At 35.6% G+C, this 17,765-nt stretch overlaps 3 protein-coding genes across 3 annotated transcripts in view; 2 read left to right on the top strand and 1 right to left on the bottom strand.

Annotated features, from left to right (window-relative positions):
* The window catches only part of LOC133192309 (docking protein 1-like), a 93,149-nt gene that overhangs the window by 46,956 nt on the left and 28,428 nt on the right, over positions 1-17,765 (top strand). The gene's annotated exons all lie outside the window — the stretch shown is intronic.
* LOC133192799 (fatty acid desaturase 6-like) lies at positions 6,040-8,353 on the bottom strand. Its single transcript, XM_061328807.1, has one exon. The coding sequence runs from the start codon at positions 8,272-8,274 to the stop codon at positions 7,213-7,215; it is 1,062 nt and encodes a 353-aa protein (XP_061184791.1). The 5' UTR covers positions 8,275-8,353; the 3' UTR covers positions 6,040-7,212.
* Positions 8,568-14,260, top strand: LOC133192800 (E3 ubiquitin-protein ligase RMND5A-like). The gene is made up of 9 exons (XM_061328808.1): positions 8,568-8,722; positions 8,938-9,083; positions 10,702-10,839; positions 10,922-11,022; positions 11,677-11,843; positions 12,408-12,573; positions 12,927-13,029; positions 13,276-13,430; positions 13,760-14,260. The coding sequence occupies exons 1-9, from the start codon at positions 8,587-8,589 to the stop codon at positions 13,821-13,823; spliced, it is 1,176 nt and encodes a 391-aa protein (XP_061184792.1). The 5' UTR covers positions 8,568-8,586; the 3' UTR covers positions 13,824-14,260.

Raw genomic sequence — 17,765 nt, forward strand, 5'->3', positions numbered from 1 at the left:
CAGTGACAAGTTCAAAGTAACTTTGAACTTCACTATTAGGCCATGGATGAGAAGAGGGTACAGATCCATTATTTTGTCCAGGGCAAAGCCCTGTAGGACCAGATGATAAATGTTCTCTTTTGTGTCCAGAAAAAAGCCCGATAGTCCCAGGCAGTCAATGTTCTTTATTGTGTCCATGACAAAGCCATGTAGAAGCAGAAGAAAATCATTTACAATGTACATTTATTCACTGAGTTCGAGGGCAACATGCGTTTTGTGGGACCCAAGAACCAAACTGTTTGCCTGAGGCCGTTAGGCAAACAGCTTGGTTTGAGAGGTCGACAAAACGCATTTTGCCCGAGAACACAGTCAATAAATGTTTTGTTATACCTTTTAATTTTTTTTTGACATACATGTATCTTGTGCTGGCTTCCATGATGTAAATTTCCTTTACACTAAAACTCGGTCAATTCTGTCACTGTCGAGCACCAACAAATGCAAAAAAGATTTAACTGATCCCGCCCACAGTGTGACGTAAGCGGTCCAATATCTCATCGACAGGTCCAATATCTCACTCTGCTGTCAAACATCGATTTTTTTTATGACCGCTCAGTAAAACATTGGAATTGTTAGACTTTTATATAGGAACCAATTTTTGAAGGTATAATAATATTGTGTCTATGATAAAGCCTTGTAGGGCGTTAAATATTCTCTTTTGTTTCCAGGACAAAGCTCTGTAGGAGAAATGAGGTAAATGTTCTCAATTGTGTCCTGGACAAAGCACTGTATATGTACTTAAAAAAGCGGGCTTTATATTTTAGCGGCTTTTGCGCAGACAACGATGCGCTAATTCATGAATACCGCAAAGAAATCATTTATAAACACAACATACGACACGGACTTGTGTAGCGCTTGTGTAGCGCTAATTCATGATTTCACCAACAACTCCATACCCAGTAACTGCGCTAAATTTCGAATACGCCAATTTATGTACACGTACATAAGTTGTGCACGTACACAAGTTCAATGTTCTCTTTTGTGTCCAGGACAAAGCACTGTAGGAGAAGTCAAATGTTCTCTACTGTGTCCAGTACAAAGCACTTTAGGAGCAGATTGTAAATGTTCTCTTTTGTGTCCAGGACAAAGCCCTGTAGGGGAAGATGGTAAATGTTAGTAATGTTTAAAATAGTAAGTGTCAAGGACTAATCCCTGTAGGAGCAGGGGGTAAACGTTCTCTATTGTGTCCAGGACAGAAGCTCGGTAGGAACAGCTAGGGGGTTAAGGTTCACTTTTCTGTCCACGACAAAACTTTTTAGGAGCATGTGTTAAATGTTCTCTTTTGTGTCCTGGACAAAGCCATGTATGAGCAGGGGGTAAATGTTCTCTTTTGTGTCCAGGACAAAGCCATGTATAAGCAGGGGGTAAATGTTCTCTTTTGTGTCCTGGACAAAGGCATGTATAAGCAGGGGGTAAATGTTCTCTTTTGTGTCCTGGACAAAGGCATGTATAAGCAGGGGGTAAATGTTCTCTTTTGTGTCCTAGACAAAGGCATGTATAAGCAGGGGGTAAATGTTCTCTTTTGTGTCCAGGACAAAGCCATGTATAAGCAGGGGGTAAATGTTCTCTTTTGTGTCCAGGACAAAACCATGTATAAGCAAGGGGTAAATGTTCTCTTTTGTGTCCAGGACAAAACCCTGAAGGAGCAGAGGGTAAATTTTCTCTGTTGTGCTCAGCACAAAGTCCTGTTGAAGCTGATGGTAAAATGTTTTTATTGTATCCAGGATAAAGCCCTGTAGGAGTAGGGGCAAATGCAGGCCCGTAGAACGCGGGAGGGGTTCCGGGGGCGCCCCCCTTCTTTGAGTATAATATTTTGTTATAGTAAATTTTCCTTTAGATGCTAGTTGCCCCCCCCCCCCCCCCACACACACTTTTGTTGCTGTAAGGTTGAGCACTGGCAACATCAAGGAATTGGACAGTTAATAAGGGTTTTTTTTTTGGCTTGGCAGATTATTTTGGGAAGCCCCCCCCCCCCCCCCCCCCACACACACACACTTTTTTGTCAATTCAGGTTTTTTTGTTGTTTTGTTTTGTTTGTTTTTTTTATGCTTGTCAAATTTCTTTGGGAAATTGCCCCCCCCCCCCCTCCCCCGACTTTTGAAACCGTTGCTACGGGTCTGAATTGTTCTCTATTGTGTTCAGGACAAAGACGTGTAAAAGCAGGGGGGAGGGTAAATTTTTCTGTTGTGTCCACGGACAAGCCTTGTAGGAGCAAAGGGAAAAGGTTCTCTATTGTGTCGAGGACAAAACCTATGAAGTACATTTCATTTCCATATGAACTTTATAATCAACCATAGCATATTATTCTTTTTTAAAACCATATTGAACATTAACTTCAACAACTCAGAGTGCAGTCTGTAGATTTTCTCTACCTGTATGATCTAGTTTGATTCCTCTCTTCTCTCTCTCTCTCTCTCTCTCTCTCTCTCTCATGTAAAGATTGGTTGCCTTGGTGTAAGATCAGGTCTATACGCCTTAAGCTGTGTCGCTTATTTCTGTTATTACGATTTCAATCAAGATACAAGTGTATGATCTTGGTGCGCATACAGACTATGTTATTGGTGCATTTGTACAGGTTTATGCATGAACTTGGCATTTCTAAACTAATTTTAGTTGATTCATCTTACTCTAATATTCTCTGGTCACCTCCTCCTGTTTGGTTTTGAGGGGGGTGGGGATTTCTTCTCTGTTTATTGTATCCACAACAGTGTTACAGACTCTGAGAACATTTGACCTTTGAAGATACTCAGTAAAAGGGCATGTTTCCCTGGTCTCTTACCACCCATGTGTAGCACGTTTAGGACTAAATGGTCAAGTGGACCTCTACATTCCGTATCCAGCGCACTGATATAATACTCCGTCTAGGGACAGCATATTGTCAACACACTGATATAATACTCGGTCTAGGGACAGTATACTGTCAACACACTGATATAACACTCTGTCTAGGGAGATTTTCGACCTTCTTTTGTTTTTACCTCTTCTGTCCTCGTCCTCTCTGGACGAACTCAAAACGGTTGTTATTATTTATATCTTAATAAAAACTGTTGTTTGGGCGAATTCAAACATGTTTTACAAATATGGGGACTGGTTGGAAATGAAGAGAAGGAATTAAGAACGATGGGCAAGAGCCGCAAGACTTTAACATAACTCGTTGTTATGAGAAACATGAAACATGAACATGTTTACGAGATCGAGTCCCCGGAAATGTTTCTTTAGTATAGCGGATACGTTGAACATGTATAGCGCTGAGAGTTCTAGGAAATGAAATCATATATGTAAGGACCCTAACAAAAAAGTACTATAGTTAACTATAGTTTACTATAATTAACTATAGTTTACTATAGTCAACTATAGTATCAAAGTTTTTTCTCTATAGTAAATTAAAGTATTTTTACCATGGATTTCAGATCGTTATATTTTTTGTTCTTTAATTCATAGCTGCACATTTTTTATATTAAATTGAAATATTATTTGTGTATTCACACACCATTTCCAAATTTTACATCACTGTTATCGAATTTTGGAGATTTTAAACTTTGAAATCTCAAAAAAAGTTCCTGAGTAAAGTTTCATAGCAATTAAATCAAAGTATCAAAGTTTTCACTATAGTTAACTATAGTAAACTATAGTAAATTTTTGTTAGGGGACATTCGATGGACTTACAAGTGTGATGTGACTGTCTATTTCGGATCTCATACATCATAATGAATGGTTTTCATATAAAATTTATAAACCCAAAGGAACAGTGCAGCTCACGCATGACTGAGGAAAAAGTACCGATCGAGCAATCGCTTATTTAAGGACCTCAAAATAAGAATTATTTTATATATATACCAGAAAGCAAACATGAATTTGAAGAAAGAATGGAGGAGCCAACATTACTGTCAAGGATACTTGTTTTCGTCGCAAACGGAATATATATAAGCAGAACATTGTCTTAATCACATTAATTACAACATATACTATAAATCAGAAACAAACATTGATTTTTAACATTGTATACTTAAATTAAAATGTATACTCAAAATCAATGCCCCCAGATTCCTAATATTTTAGCTATAATATTTTGAACCAGGGTTCCAATTAACACATAATTATATAAATTTTATAGTCTCCAGTTATTTACTTTTTGGGATAGGATGGGTTAATGATATTATACCCCCCCCCCCCTCCTTTCAGTAATCCAAAAAGGAAAGAAGTTCAAGACATTGAGTCTGTGAGATATTGAAACTTTCCTTTGTTGGACTAATATAACGTACTTAAAAAGGAGGAGGTTCAGGCTATCATGACTACGGTTTATTGAACCACCTCTCTGGTTTAATGCTCATAGGTGGAAGGGTCCAAATATAATGTCTCCCAAATATGATGCTAGGCCCCCATCCCAATCTAAAATATTGAAACCCACCTCTTATTTAATATTTAAGGGGAGGGGATTCAAGACGACATGGCTGTAAGATATAGACAACCCTCCTACATTTAATGCTCAAGAGGAGAGGTTCAAAATATGATGGCTGCAAAATATTGACACCTCTCCCCTTTTCAAAGGTATTTAAATGCCTATATGGATTGAAGATTAAGGTGGTATATATATTGTGATTGTGAAATACTGAATCTCCCTTCCCCTCTGGTCCCCCCCCCCCCCCCCCCGCGCTTTATAAGGCTTGGAGCCTAGTGTTCAAGATACGGCTGCAAAATATTGACACATGCAAACTCTTAAGATATGGTTACAAATTTGTGTAAACAGATGACTTGAGGAAATAATATGTGCTTAAACAGATAGTAGTAAATGATACATTTGTTGCATAATTTCTTATATATACATGCAAATCAGTATAAAGTCCGGTGTAGTTACACAAGTGTCAGGCTTCAGTTCCTCCTTTTTCAGAACATTTGGTATATTAATATTGTTGAATCTAACATCCTAACATATCAAAATAACTTATAAGACCAAAAAAATAATAGTCTTGTTTCCTGCTACCAGCCTGAAAAAAAATAGGGTAGGTAGGTAGGAAAATTGTTTTATTTTATTTTTTTAAATTTTTTTTCCGACGGCATTTTTTTGGATATGAACTAATACAAAATCAGATTAAACATGTCACAGGTCAATATTGTCTTTTAAAGTTAACTTTCATGTCTTTTTATGCACAACTCAAGTGGTATTTTATGAAAGTACATATTTAAAACAACTGTTACAATTTCATGAAATGCTTGTTTTGTGTTTACACGGAAACCGATTACGGTGACGGAACGTTGAAATTCTGAAAATTCTCAATTGTTTTTCTTCCAAAACAAAAAACAAAAAAAACTTTAGGGTCGGGTGCAAAAAAATAGGGTAGGTTGGGTAGCAGGAAACAAGACTATTATTTTTTTGGCCTAAAAAGAAAGACAATCTTCCATTTTTTTTTTTAACTGGTGTTCATGTCATAGATCCTCCCATTAAGTGTGCAGTACTATAGTTGTAGAATTCTGTACAACTTGAATTATTGTTTAAGTTTGATTATTTATGATAATATGTTATTATGTTCAGAGATATGTATCATAACATCCCTGTCAACTAAGGAAGAGACAGAATATTTTTATTAAAACCTTGTATTTTGTAAGTTTAGGGAGAATGATGTCATGATACCAAACATTTGCTTCATTTGAGTTCAGAAATCAAAACCTGGAGGTCATAAGTCTACTGGAGAAAGATCTTTGTTTAAAACATCACATAGTCCCATATTTTGATGCAATGTTGTATAAGGAAAATTTCTCAAATGAAATTTAACAATTTAAATTTCAGACATGAACGATACATGTCGAACTCAAATTTTATCAAGTACATGTATATAAAGTTCATCTGTATAGAATATTTTAATTTATTATGGGTAGAATGTGTCAGAGCGAGATTAATCCAGATAAATTATGACCTTTTATCACATGTATAATATACGCAAAAACAGGGGACCTTGACTTTGGTAGTGTATTGATCTAGCTATAAACTAAAGATAAAAAACGAAATTGCTTCAACACAATTTATTATTTAAAATCCAAAAGCAGTGAAAAACATAAAATGATTGTAGACGAATTGCATACAATACAGATCATATTATTACATATTTAGAATACTTAAACATCAAATCACAGAATACATTGTATAAGCTGTAAATCTTAACAACAATTTAAATTAAAAAAAAACAAAACAAAAGATTTAACACACACAGAGCTACTGTAACATGTTAACATATTGCATAAGTAATCAGCATTAAGGTTCATTGAACCTCTGAAAAGAGATATAACTCAAACTGGGATAACTGTTTTTTTTGGTTTTTTTTTTGTTTTTGGATAAAACAGTTCAATTAAAAGGTTATTTCAGTCTGTTGAATTTTGCCCTGCAAGTTATGTAGAAATTGCGTGTATCATATAATTATGATAATATCAATTAGACCTCTTTCTGAAAGACCATAAGCTTTAAAGAAAAAATTCTCTGTGTAAAGATAGGGATAATGAACCTTAATTATAGAAATTTAATTATCAATCACTCGTTAGAAAGTAAAACATAGTTTTCAATAAATAAAGAAATGTCAAGTGCATGTACAATGTCTAGACATATGACTGCAGCGTCCAATATATTGTAGAATCAGCTCCACTATGACATCACAATTGTTACAATACTAATTTACAATGTAGTTACGACATGGCACAAAAATTGCATTGAAATCAGCATATATCACAGTTAAACTTATCATATTGATAGTGAATAAATTCAAACAAAGATGAAATTGAAAAAGTTAACAAATTTATAAATAACAATCTGAATAAAAAAGGTGAATATAGTACTGTAATGTAAACAAATTCTGAGAGCACCATGGTAAAAATCATACTTGAAACACCTGTTCACATATTCTTTGTTTCAGAAGTTGACTTTTGAGTAATTTTTACCACTGAGATTGATTTATTCATTGACAGATCTTTAATACTGACTCATATTTACTATTGATATGATTGATTGATATTTACTTTAGCATGTTTAGCCTGCAAATGTTAAAAATTAACAAGCTGTTGGCTATTTGAACATGTTGAAATGATTTTATACCAGTGAATTAAACATCATGTATCAAACTATAAGGTTGTTTTTCCCTTACCATGGTGTCTCCAGATAAGCACAGTCATAACAGTAAGCAATCTTTTGTTTTACTGAATCCCGACAAAGTGAGTTATTGGAGGAGCATTGACCATCAACTCTTTGTACTTCACTGTGAAATGCCACATTCGGCTGAAATAAGTGTCCTCATTGTACGGGAGTCCATTTCTTCTCAGAAATCGAGACACGATGGGTTTGATCATCAAGCACATGTTATCTGACATATGTGGAAATAGGTGATGTTCCACATGAGCGCTGATGATGCAATGTCCAAAAGTAAAGTCCAGTACTGGATTCCGAGGAAGGTTCAATACCCCTGTAGACATCAGGTAGATTTTCTTTGGTCGGTGGTCACGCGAGTACATGGGAAGCCCTATATGTTGGAATATATTGACATGGATGTATGGTATCATCAGTAGAGATCGCGATATGAGTATACATAACAAAGCCCCGGTAAATGAAAATCCTGAAATTTTCATAAGCAGCGTGAAGTTGATGACTAATCCAGTCAGCATAAGGATGACATATCTAGCCATTTTCATCCACTGACCCCAGAGTTCTTTGACTGAGATAGGAACAGACAGTAGCGGGAGCAGGAGGGGGGCAAAGTACATGTAGAAAAGGGCAGGAAGAAAAGACACCTTCCAGCTGCTAGAGTCCCCGAGGCCGATAATGTTGGTATGTGGGTGGTGTATACGTATATGCATATCATAACCAACATCAGCGGAAAACGATCCACACAGGTCTCCGAAGAAATAAGCCCATAAGCGATTCATAAAGCGAGACTCGCACACTGCATTGTGCACACTTGCATGAGCACAGCGCACAGAAAACATTTGAAAGCAAAACCCATACATGAACACCCCGAGACAAAATGTCATCACATTTGAGGACTGCATACAGATCAGCGCCACATATACCATAATAAATCCCATTGCAGTGATGCACCAGTCCACCCCATACTTATCCCACCAACTGCACTGGTTCACAAAAGCAGTCACTTCTTTGTTCAGGTCTGAGAATTTCGGTAATTTATCAATCTCGACGCGGTCGTACACAATCTCCGTTCCATTTTCTTCTTTGGGATCTTTCTGTGAGGTCGCGAATGACATCGTGATGCGAGGTCTCTGGTAACGAAGAGAACAGTGACAGCAAATGCAGAGCCAGCCGTATCTATAATCATGTGGTGCACTTTGAACCCGAGGGAGTTATAATATTTAAGAAAAAATAATACTTTGTTTCTTTTAAAAATATTTAATACAACTAACTTGAATATTTAATTTTATTGAAATATTTGATTATTTAATTAAAATATTTTTTCTTTTTGAAATTTCTACAAAAATTGTGGATATACGCTTAAAGCTATTAAATATTAATGAATCATCCCTAACTCTCATTTTAGAGGTGAAGGACGAAAAACAAAGATGGAGTCTTGTTTAGCAGTTGAAAGAGAAGTGGAGAGAGTTTTATCAAAATTTAGTGGTCTACAGGACCATTCGAAGAAAAATTTAGAAGAATTGATTTCTTCTATACAGGGTATTCAAAAAGAACTCAATGAAGGTATGTGTTTCGTCCTTGGAAATGTAACAAGTTTTTCAGATAAAACTTCTTTGTCTGAAATGTTGATCGTTTTTGTCACTGTAAAGCATTCAAGATAAATAGGAAATAATTACACATTATAAAATATTATTTTTAGAATTAAGAGTAAGTTTTATCATTTGAGCCACTATGGATTATCAAACTTTCTAACTCGAATTTCCTCACTGTGATTGTAGCTCCTGCTGAACAAGAAATTACACCAACACAATCAATTATTTTGATGCAGACAGTTCGGAAAATAAAAGAAGCCATATCTAGAATGGGACAGGAACATAAAGACCTACACAGCACAGTGTCAAAAGTCGGCAAAGCTGTTGATAGGGTGAGATTATATGTTTCGTTTGTAACAGGAAAGGAGAAAATATACGGCTAGACTGGGAGTTGAGCCCGGGACCCCTGCATCACTAGTCAGGTGCTCTACTGACTGAGCTACCCAGGCCGATATTCATGGCCCAAATCATTACATTCCTCCCTCCTTAAATTGTCTTTGCCTTCGAAGACACAACCCAAGTTCTTATTGACCCAGCTGGCAGGACTTTCACCTGCAAGTCCAGGGGTGGTCAACAGCACCAAATTATGTTACAGGAAAGGAGAACATGTACAGCTGGACCGGGAATCGAATCCGGGACCCCTGCATCACTAGTCAGATGCTCTACCAACTAAGCTACCCAGGCTGATATCCACGGCCCAAACCATTACAGATTAATTAGGGCTGTGCAGTGCACCAAAAATTTCAGTGCATTGCGGTTCATACTGTTCAATTCGGTGCACCGATCCAGAATTCCAAATTCGGTTCGGTTCAATTCAAAATTTACATAACAAGTAAAACAAAAATGGCCGCCAATTGGAGATGGGAAGTGTTTGTTTTCATGATTTTAATACTTTTTATAATGATTGTGCCAGTTTGAAGTCAGTCAGGGATTTATCAGCCTATTTTGGGAAACGCCATTTTTGGGGAATTGGGAAAAAATTATCAGCTATTTGATGAAAATGGGAAAAATTAAAAATGTGGCTGAAATCATGTATTCAAGTGTAATTCAATTAAATTTCAGCATGAACTCTAATTTGGGCAACCATTTACCCTGTGTTTTTCCAAGAAAATTAAATATAAAAGCATTGTTCACCAATTGTGAAAAAATACTGCCAAATTGGGAAAAACTGAGCTCATTTTCAATTGGGAATGGGGCCGAATTTCGGCCCCTGAGAAGGTATTGATAAATCCCTCTCAGTGATTTAGTTTTTTTTATTCAACAAACACCTTTTACTTTTACAATAAAGGTTAGTTTAAATTGGTATGGGCTAGTAAATAGCCCGACGGGCTAGTGAAAAAGTAGCAGGTATTTTCCAAGTTTTGCTTTTAAATCCCCAACCAATGAAAAAAAAAAATTAAAGAAGTGTGGTTCTCTTCTCTTGTTCGTAAATCTCCTCTATCTAATTCTTTTAGCACTTCTACATTATTTATTTATTTCTAAAAACCATGAAAACGATCGTCTTTTTTCTACTAATCTGAATTTCCTCCATCCCGATTTTATGGAAAATACATGTAGATATCACATTTATTGATTAAATGATTTTCTAGTACTCAACTAATAAACTAAAGCGTAAGTATTTACAAGGGTTATAAAAAAAAATTTAACATTGTATCTGAAAATTTGAATTTAAAAAAAATTAATCACTAGCTTTCACTTCATTTTGGAAGAGGAAGCCCAATGATCAGAAAAAAAAGATGAATGTATACTACCATGTTATGAGGTATCTATTGCATGATTGTTCATTCTATTAAATTCAGCCTTAAATAATTTCTCTGATTATTTATTCATTATTGACTCAGTAGAAAAATACAAACAAGAAAATAAGCAGAAAAAATATGAAAAGAAGAGTGTATTTTGCATTAGACTTTAACTTGGCTTTATCCATAACCTGTCACCTTCTCTCCCCAGAATTTTGTGACAGATTTTACCTCCATATCTCAAGACTGTAATTTAGAGGACGAAAACAAGAAACTCCTGCTAAATGAAGTGATTGCAGAACATTTCATGAGACAAGGCATGTTACATATTGCAGATGCCCTCATTGAGGTAAGAGAATTATTTTGCCTCTTTCTGAATCATATTTGTTTGGAGTGTAAAAGAGATCAGAAACATTTAACTTGTGTTGTAGGATGCAAATTTAGAAATTGCTGCAGACAAGAAGGAGCCATTTTTGGAGCTTCACAGGATACTAGGTGCCCTGAAACAGAAGGATTTGAATCCAGCATTAAGGTAAACAATGATTACAGATTCATAACATTTTTATTTAATTAAAGTAAAGTGATGATTATGAATAAGCATATTTTTTAAATTTAGTATTTGTAATTATACATGATAATTGTGGATATAAAAAAAAAAAATCTGCAGAAATATTACTTAAAAAGTTTAAGTCTAGATCTTATGAAGCAGTTGTTTTTCAAGCGAAAGCCTAAGGAGATGACATCAACTGATCTTATTATGTTGAATCCTATTTTAGGTGGATAACTCTTGTGGAAGCATTTTTTCCCTACATGTTATCACTGTTAATGAGTATCTTGTAAATCCTAGATAGAACATTCTATTGTTAAAATGATATTGTCCTACAGACCCGGTTTAACAATAACTGTGGTGAGGGCTTGTCCCAAGACACAGTAAGATTATTCTAACTACGTAAACCCAAGCAAATTGATTCTCACCACCATAGCCTCAAAGTTCTTTAAAGACCATGAGAATTGCTTCCAGCAATGAGACCAACGAATTAAAGTAAAATTCTCATACACGGCATAAGACATTGTTCCTAAGCCTTATTTCTGTATGTCCTTAGAGGGACAAATATCTTCCCTGTGCATGTCTTAGGTCTTATGAAGCATGGCAAACGTTTAATAATTCTTGACATTATTTATATAGGTGGGCAGAGGAAAACAGAGAAAGGTTAAACGAGATTCGGAGTTCACTTGAGTTTAAACTCCACCGCCTCCAGTTTATTGATCTCCTCAAACAGGGTCCCTCCCACCAATGCCAGGCCCTCCAGTACTCCAGGAACTTTGCCCCATTTGCAGACAGACATGCAAGAGGTAAAGTTCTTATCCTTTGGACACACAATTTTCCTTTATACAAAATAGATGATTTTAAGTAACTATGACATTTTTGTTAAATTACTTTTTTAAAATCAATGTCTTGAGAATCTGGACCCATGATGTCTTGTTTTGTAATTTTAAGATTATTTTCTCTGTACATTTTGATTTTGATATTTTTTCCCCCAGTTTAGATTTACAGATTCTGTTAGAGAGTATGTTGTATCTGCAGCAGGGAATGGTTTTGATTTTGATGTCTTTTTCCCCCCACATTTACAGATTCTGATGTGGACTACTGTAGATTCCTTATTTTTCGCGAGTACTTATTATCGCGAAATGGCTATTTCACGTTGCGAGAACAATATTTCGCGAGTGGACGGTTGATCAAGGGATTGTACATTGATTTCAGCACCATAAAAATAAAAGCGAGAAATTTTATTTAGCGAGTGGTGCTTCTCGCGTAATTACGTGATAATTAATTCCTCGCGTATATTTAGGAATCTACAGTATGATATATCTACAGCAGGGAATGGTTTTGATTTTGATGTATGTTTTTCTACATAGATTTACAGATTCTGATGGGAAGTATGTTGTACCTACAGCAGGGTATTGAGAATTCCCCCTATTCTCACCTCCTGGCCCCGATTTACTGGGATGAGATCTGTGACGTGTTTACTAGGGATGCCTGCACACTGCTAGGAATGTCTGTTGAAAGTCCATTAAGTGTCAGGTATGCATTTGAAATACAGTAGAATTTCAGTATATCGAACACAGATATCTTGATTACCATGGATACGTCGAAGTGATTTGGAAGTCTCAACCCCTTATTCTTTAAGTATTTTACCCTGGATATCTTGAAGTTTTTTCTCAGTCCCATTGAGTTGGAGATAACGAGGTTTGATTGTATTACATTTTTATGGGTGGGTGGGGGCCTAAAATTAATTTTGCTTTTACCGATAGATAAGTGTTAAGTAATCTTGTACAGTCCTTATTGTTTGCTCCTAAGAATGCTTTCGTTTAATGAAGTATTGCATGTTTCTTTTCCTTGCATGGATATAAGTTAACGTTGCGCCTATTTTTCAGTATTCGAGCTGGCTGTCTAGCGTTGCCACCATTACTTAACATCAGACAGGTGATGCAGCAGAGACAGGTATCAGGGGTGTGGAGCAGCAAAGAGGAACTTCCGGTCAGTAATAAGTCAAAGGGTTTATTGTCATATAACCACAATTTAGAATATATCCACCAGAGGGGGAAAACAGATTTCATACACGTATAAGACCATAAATTTTAAACTTAATGTAGTCCATGTAGATGTTACCAAAAAAAAAACCAAACTCTAAATGTATTACATGTAAGATATATAGGGACTGAGTGAAAATGTTATTGAAGATGATGATGATGATGATTATACTGATGACGATGATAATTGTAGGTGGAGATTGACCTTGGTAGGGAGTACAGATACCACTCCATCTTTGCTTGCCCAATCCTTCGACAACAGAGCACAGATGTCAATCCTCCTATGCGGTTAATCTGTGGTCATGTGATCTCTCGAGATGCCCTCAACAAACTCTCCAATAACAACAAGTATGTTACTACAAAATTTTTATGTGACTTTATTTTTGCAAGACAGTAAATTGTATGTATTCTCATGAGATAACTTTTTTTGTATTCTCTCCATTCTTCTCATAAAGAGTTATGTCCTATCATCATTGAAGATGAATTCATTTTCCATTAACACCACATCAGTCTCACAGATTTTTCAAATACAGATACATTGTACTTACATAATATATGTATGTACAATGATATATATACCGGTAAATAAAATGATTCACAACAGTGAAAAAAATTGTTCTTCTATGAAGATAGATGTTGATGAAATGAATTTGACTACATGTAAATGTGTATTGCAGAGTGAAGTGCCCCTACTGCCCGGTAGAACAGCTGCCATCAGATGCTAAACAAGTCTTCTTCTGAGTGACACACAACACAGCAAACAATGGGTACATGTGTACATACACTTTAATATTTACTGATATTCAGAGCAGTTCAACAGCTGGAGGGATGAATCAGTGTGTTGGATACTGCAAAACAGCAAAAACTTGTAGATTTTCTGATTCTCAGGGTTATTCAACACCAAGAGAGATAAATCGTTTTTGGGACTCTGTAACTAATCAGGTCATGTTTATTATTCAGCCAATCATGAGTGCTGTTATTTTTTTTTCAACCAATAGACATTCTTTTGGAATATCATTCAGTCAGCTGTGCTGACACTATGTTTCAAGCCTGTTACCAAAGTAAGCATTTCTGTTTTGAAATAATGCTGTATTACATCTGTCTCTGTGAAATATGGGTGTGATTTACTTGTTTCATTCATCTGTACATGTTTCATATTCTTCAGAACCAAAACCAAAAAAAAACAAAACAAACAAATAAAAAAATCAAGAACTCATATAGTATTTCATCTAGTCCTATATTTAGATTGAAGCCACTGTAAAGGCATTGTAAATCAAAAAAAAAAATCCCTGTGAGATGAGTTTCATTGTTCATTTCTTCTTTTTTCGTACAGTTGATGTAATAATATATGAAAATGCTTTTAGTACATACAGTTCATAGGATGTAAACAGTGTACATGTACATGTAGCTACATGTGTACATGAATTAACAGAAATATTTACGAGTGTTTGCAGGGACATAACAGACAAAGTCCATTTTAATGGGGTAAAGATCGCTACTTAAAAAAAGATGTGTTACATACATGTATTCAAGTTGATTAGGGAAATTTGGAGTCAATGATGTTTTATGTAAATACTGAATTTGAAGAGCTTAAAAATTTAGGAACTGTAACTATGTAAATACACTTACATTACTCTGAAAATACATTTAAAAGTTTTAGTTATTTATCATCGCAGGGGGTCAGATACATGTTAAGCTTATGAAAATAAATACAAATATGTGCAATTTGGTATAGGGAATGAATATGTGAATTTTGTAATGTAAATATTAAAGCATTAAATTATTTAAGATATTGTTATTGCCTATTGTTATTATTTATTAATTTATTATTGTATTTTTATAAATGTGTAATATAGAAAAATATGAAAACTCAAGTGAAAATAGTACTGGACAAAACTACATGAATTTACATGTAGTACTTGGAATTTTTCTTTGGAACTATTAATTACACGCCCTCTCAAAAAAAGGAAGATAATCTTGTATCATATTGAAAACATTCTGAAAATTATTGTATATATGGAGAAATTTTTAGCCCTGTTTTATTAGGTCACCCGAGTCACTCAGGTGACCTATTGCTATCCGTTTTTGTCTGTCGGCGTGCATCGTGCGATGTGCGTTAACATTTGAACATTTTTAGCTTCTTCCCTGAAACCGCTCAACCATTTTCAAACAAATTTGGCATATAGCATCTATGGGTGAAGGGGAACAAAAATTGTGAATTTCATGGTCCCTGCCCCCCTGGGGTTGAGGGGTGGGGCTAAAACCACCAAAATTAATGCAATCTTTAAAAATCTTCCTCTTTACTCCTGGACATCAAGCAGTCAAACTGTTGGCATGATTGTAATAAGCATTGAGCCTCTACCAAAATTGTGAAATTCATGGCCCCAGGGTCAGGGGTTCTGGTGCTAGGGCGGGGCTATGTAGATCATATAGTGAAAGTGCATTATTTCTTTGAATATCTTCTTCTCTGCTCCTGGGTATTAAATAAACTAACTTAGTATATAGTTATGATGAGTAAGAGTGCCTCTTCCAAAATTATGAAATTCATGGCCCCAGAGTCAGGGGTTCTAGTGTTAGGGCGGGGCTCTATTGATTATATAGTGAAAATGCATTAATTCTTTGAAAATCTTCTTCTCTGCTCCTGGGTATTAATTACAGTAACTAAGTACATAGTTATGATGAGCAAGAGTGCCTCTTAAAAAATTATGAATTTTATGGCCCCAGGGGCAGGGGTTCTGTTGTTAGGGTGGGGCTCTATTGATTATATAGTGAAAATGCATTAATTCATTGAAAGTCTTCTTCTCTGCTGCTGGGTATTAAATAAAATAATTAAGTACATAGTTAGGATGAGCAAGAGTGCCTCTTTCAAAATTGTGAATTTCATGGCCCCAGGGGCAGGGGTTCTGTTGTTAGGGTGGGGCTCTATTGATTATATAGTGAAAATGCATGAATTCTTTGAAAATCTTCTTCTCTGCTCCTGGGTATTTAATAAAGTAACTAAGTACATAGTTATGATGAGCAAGAGTGCCTCTTTCAAAATTGTGAATTTCATGGCCCCAAGGACAGGGGTTCTGGTGTTAGGGCGGGCTCTATTGATTATATAGTGAAAATGGATTAATTCATTGAAAATCTTCTTCTCTGCTCCTGGGTACTAAATAAAGTAACTAAGTACATAGTTATGATAAGCAAGGATGCCTCTTCCAAAATCGTGAAATTCGTGGCCCCTGGATCAGGGGTTCTGGTGTTAGGGCGGGGCTCTATTGATTATAAAGTGAAAATGTTTTAATTTTTTAAAAATCTTTTTCTGTGCACCTGGGTATTATTTAAACAAACTAAGTACATTGTTATGATAAGCAATGATGCCTCTTCCAAAATTGTGAAATTCATGGCCAGGAGACAGGAGTTCTGGTGCTAGGGCGGGCTCTATTGATTATATAGTGAGAATGGATTAATTCATTGAAAATCTTCTTCTCTGCTCCTGGGTATTAAATAAAGTAACTAAGTACATAGTTATGATAAGCAAGGATGCCTCTTCCAAATTTGTGAATTTTATGACCCCTGGTTTAAGGGTTCTGGTGGTGGTGGTGGTGGTGGTGGGGGGGGGGGGGGGCTTCTTATGATTAGAAAGTGAAAAAGCAAAATTTCTTTGAAAATATTCTTTTCTGCTTCCGGTTAAAAAAGCAAAGAAGCTAAGTGTATAGTTATGATGAGCAAGAGTGCTTCTTCCAGAGTAGTGAATTTCATGACCCCTGGGTCAGATGTGCTGGTGTGAGGGTAGGGCTCTTGATAATATAGTAAAAATGCATTAATTCTATTAAATAATCCTGTTTGCTCCTTAGTGTTAAGCAGATAAACAAAGTGATTAGTTATGATGAGCAAACTTATGGTCCCAGGGTCAGAAGCTCTGGTGTTGGGGGGGGGGGGGGGCTCTATTGATAATACAGTGAATCTGTAGCAAAAATGCATTATTTCTTTAAAAATCTTCTACACACCTGGGCATATCTGAGTCAAACAGAGTAAAAGTTAGTATAAGGAAGGGAATTTTTACCAGATTTTTGAACATCTGGACCATTTGGTCAAGTGTTCTGGTCCTGGCCAGGGCTCTATTAGTTTATATTCGACTGAGAGGAGTTATTCCCCTTTGCCATTTACTTTTGATAATTTATCACTGTAAATAATGTACTTGAAAGGTAAATAGAATAAGAGAATTATGCAAAAACTTTTATTGTATAATACAAAAAGTACTTTCATAGTTTTAATGATCAGATAGATTTGTAAGTAGTAGATAAATAAAAATGAGACAAAAATAACTTGTCTTATTAAATGTTCATGAAGGACCAAGAGAGGCAATGTAAGAGATTTCAACAAGGGATTAAAACACTACAAAAGCATTGATAAATTGTTAATAATACAATATGGTGATTGTGATAAATGGGGAACAGATTTATATGAACCTAATTTATGAACTGTTAATGAATATTAAGACCAATTATTTTGTTGATCATGATCACCCTATTTTTCTTGCTTTTGGGCAACAAAGCTTCACCTTTCAGTTCATTTTATACTCTATGCATCCTTTAAATTGTTGTATCATACTCAGGTGACCATTAAGGCCCTTGGGCCTCTTGTCATTGCAACTCCCAATGGGGCGAATTTAAAATGGGACATGGCTAGGAAGACAGC

The sequence above is a fragment of the Saccostrea echinata genome, unplaced genomic scaffold (assembly GCF_033153115.1).
Source record: "Saccostrea echinata isolate AGI-Se365-2 ecotype Australia unplaced genomic scaffold, CSIRO_AGI_Sech_v1 ptg000025l, whole genome shotgun sequence".
NCBI classification, from domain to species: domain Eukaryota; kingdom Metazoa; phylum Mollusca; class Bivalvia; order Ostreida; family Ostreidae; genus Saccostrea; species Saccostrea echinata.

Bases quoted from the DNA above. Each gene is read 5' to 3' on its own strand.
- LOC133192799 (XM_061328807.1), bottom strand. From the start codon at position 8,274: ATGTCATTCGCGACCTCACAGAAAGATCCCAAAGAAGAAAATGGAACG.
- LOC133192800 (XM_061328808.1), top strand. From the start codon at position 8,587: ATGGAGTCTTGTTTAGCAGTTGAAAGAGAAGTGGAGAGAGTTTTATCA. The intron at 9,084-10,701 runs GTGAGATTATAT...TTCTCTCCCCAG, and splicing joins TCGGCAAAGCTGTTGATAGG to AATTTTGTGACAGATTTTAC. The intron at 10,840-10,921 runs GTAAGAGAATTA...CTTGTGTTGTAG, and splicing joins TTGCAGATGCCCTCATTGAG to GATGCAAATTTAGAAATTGC.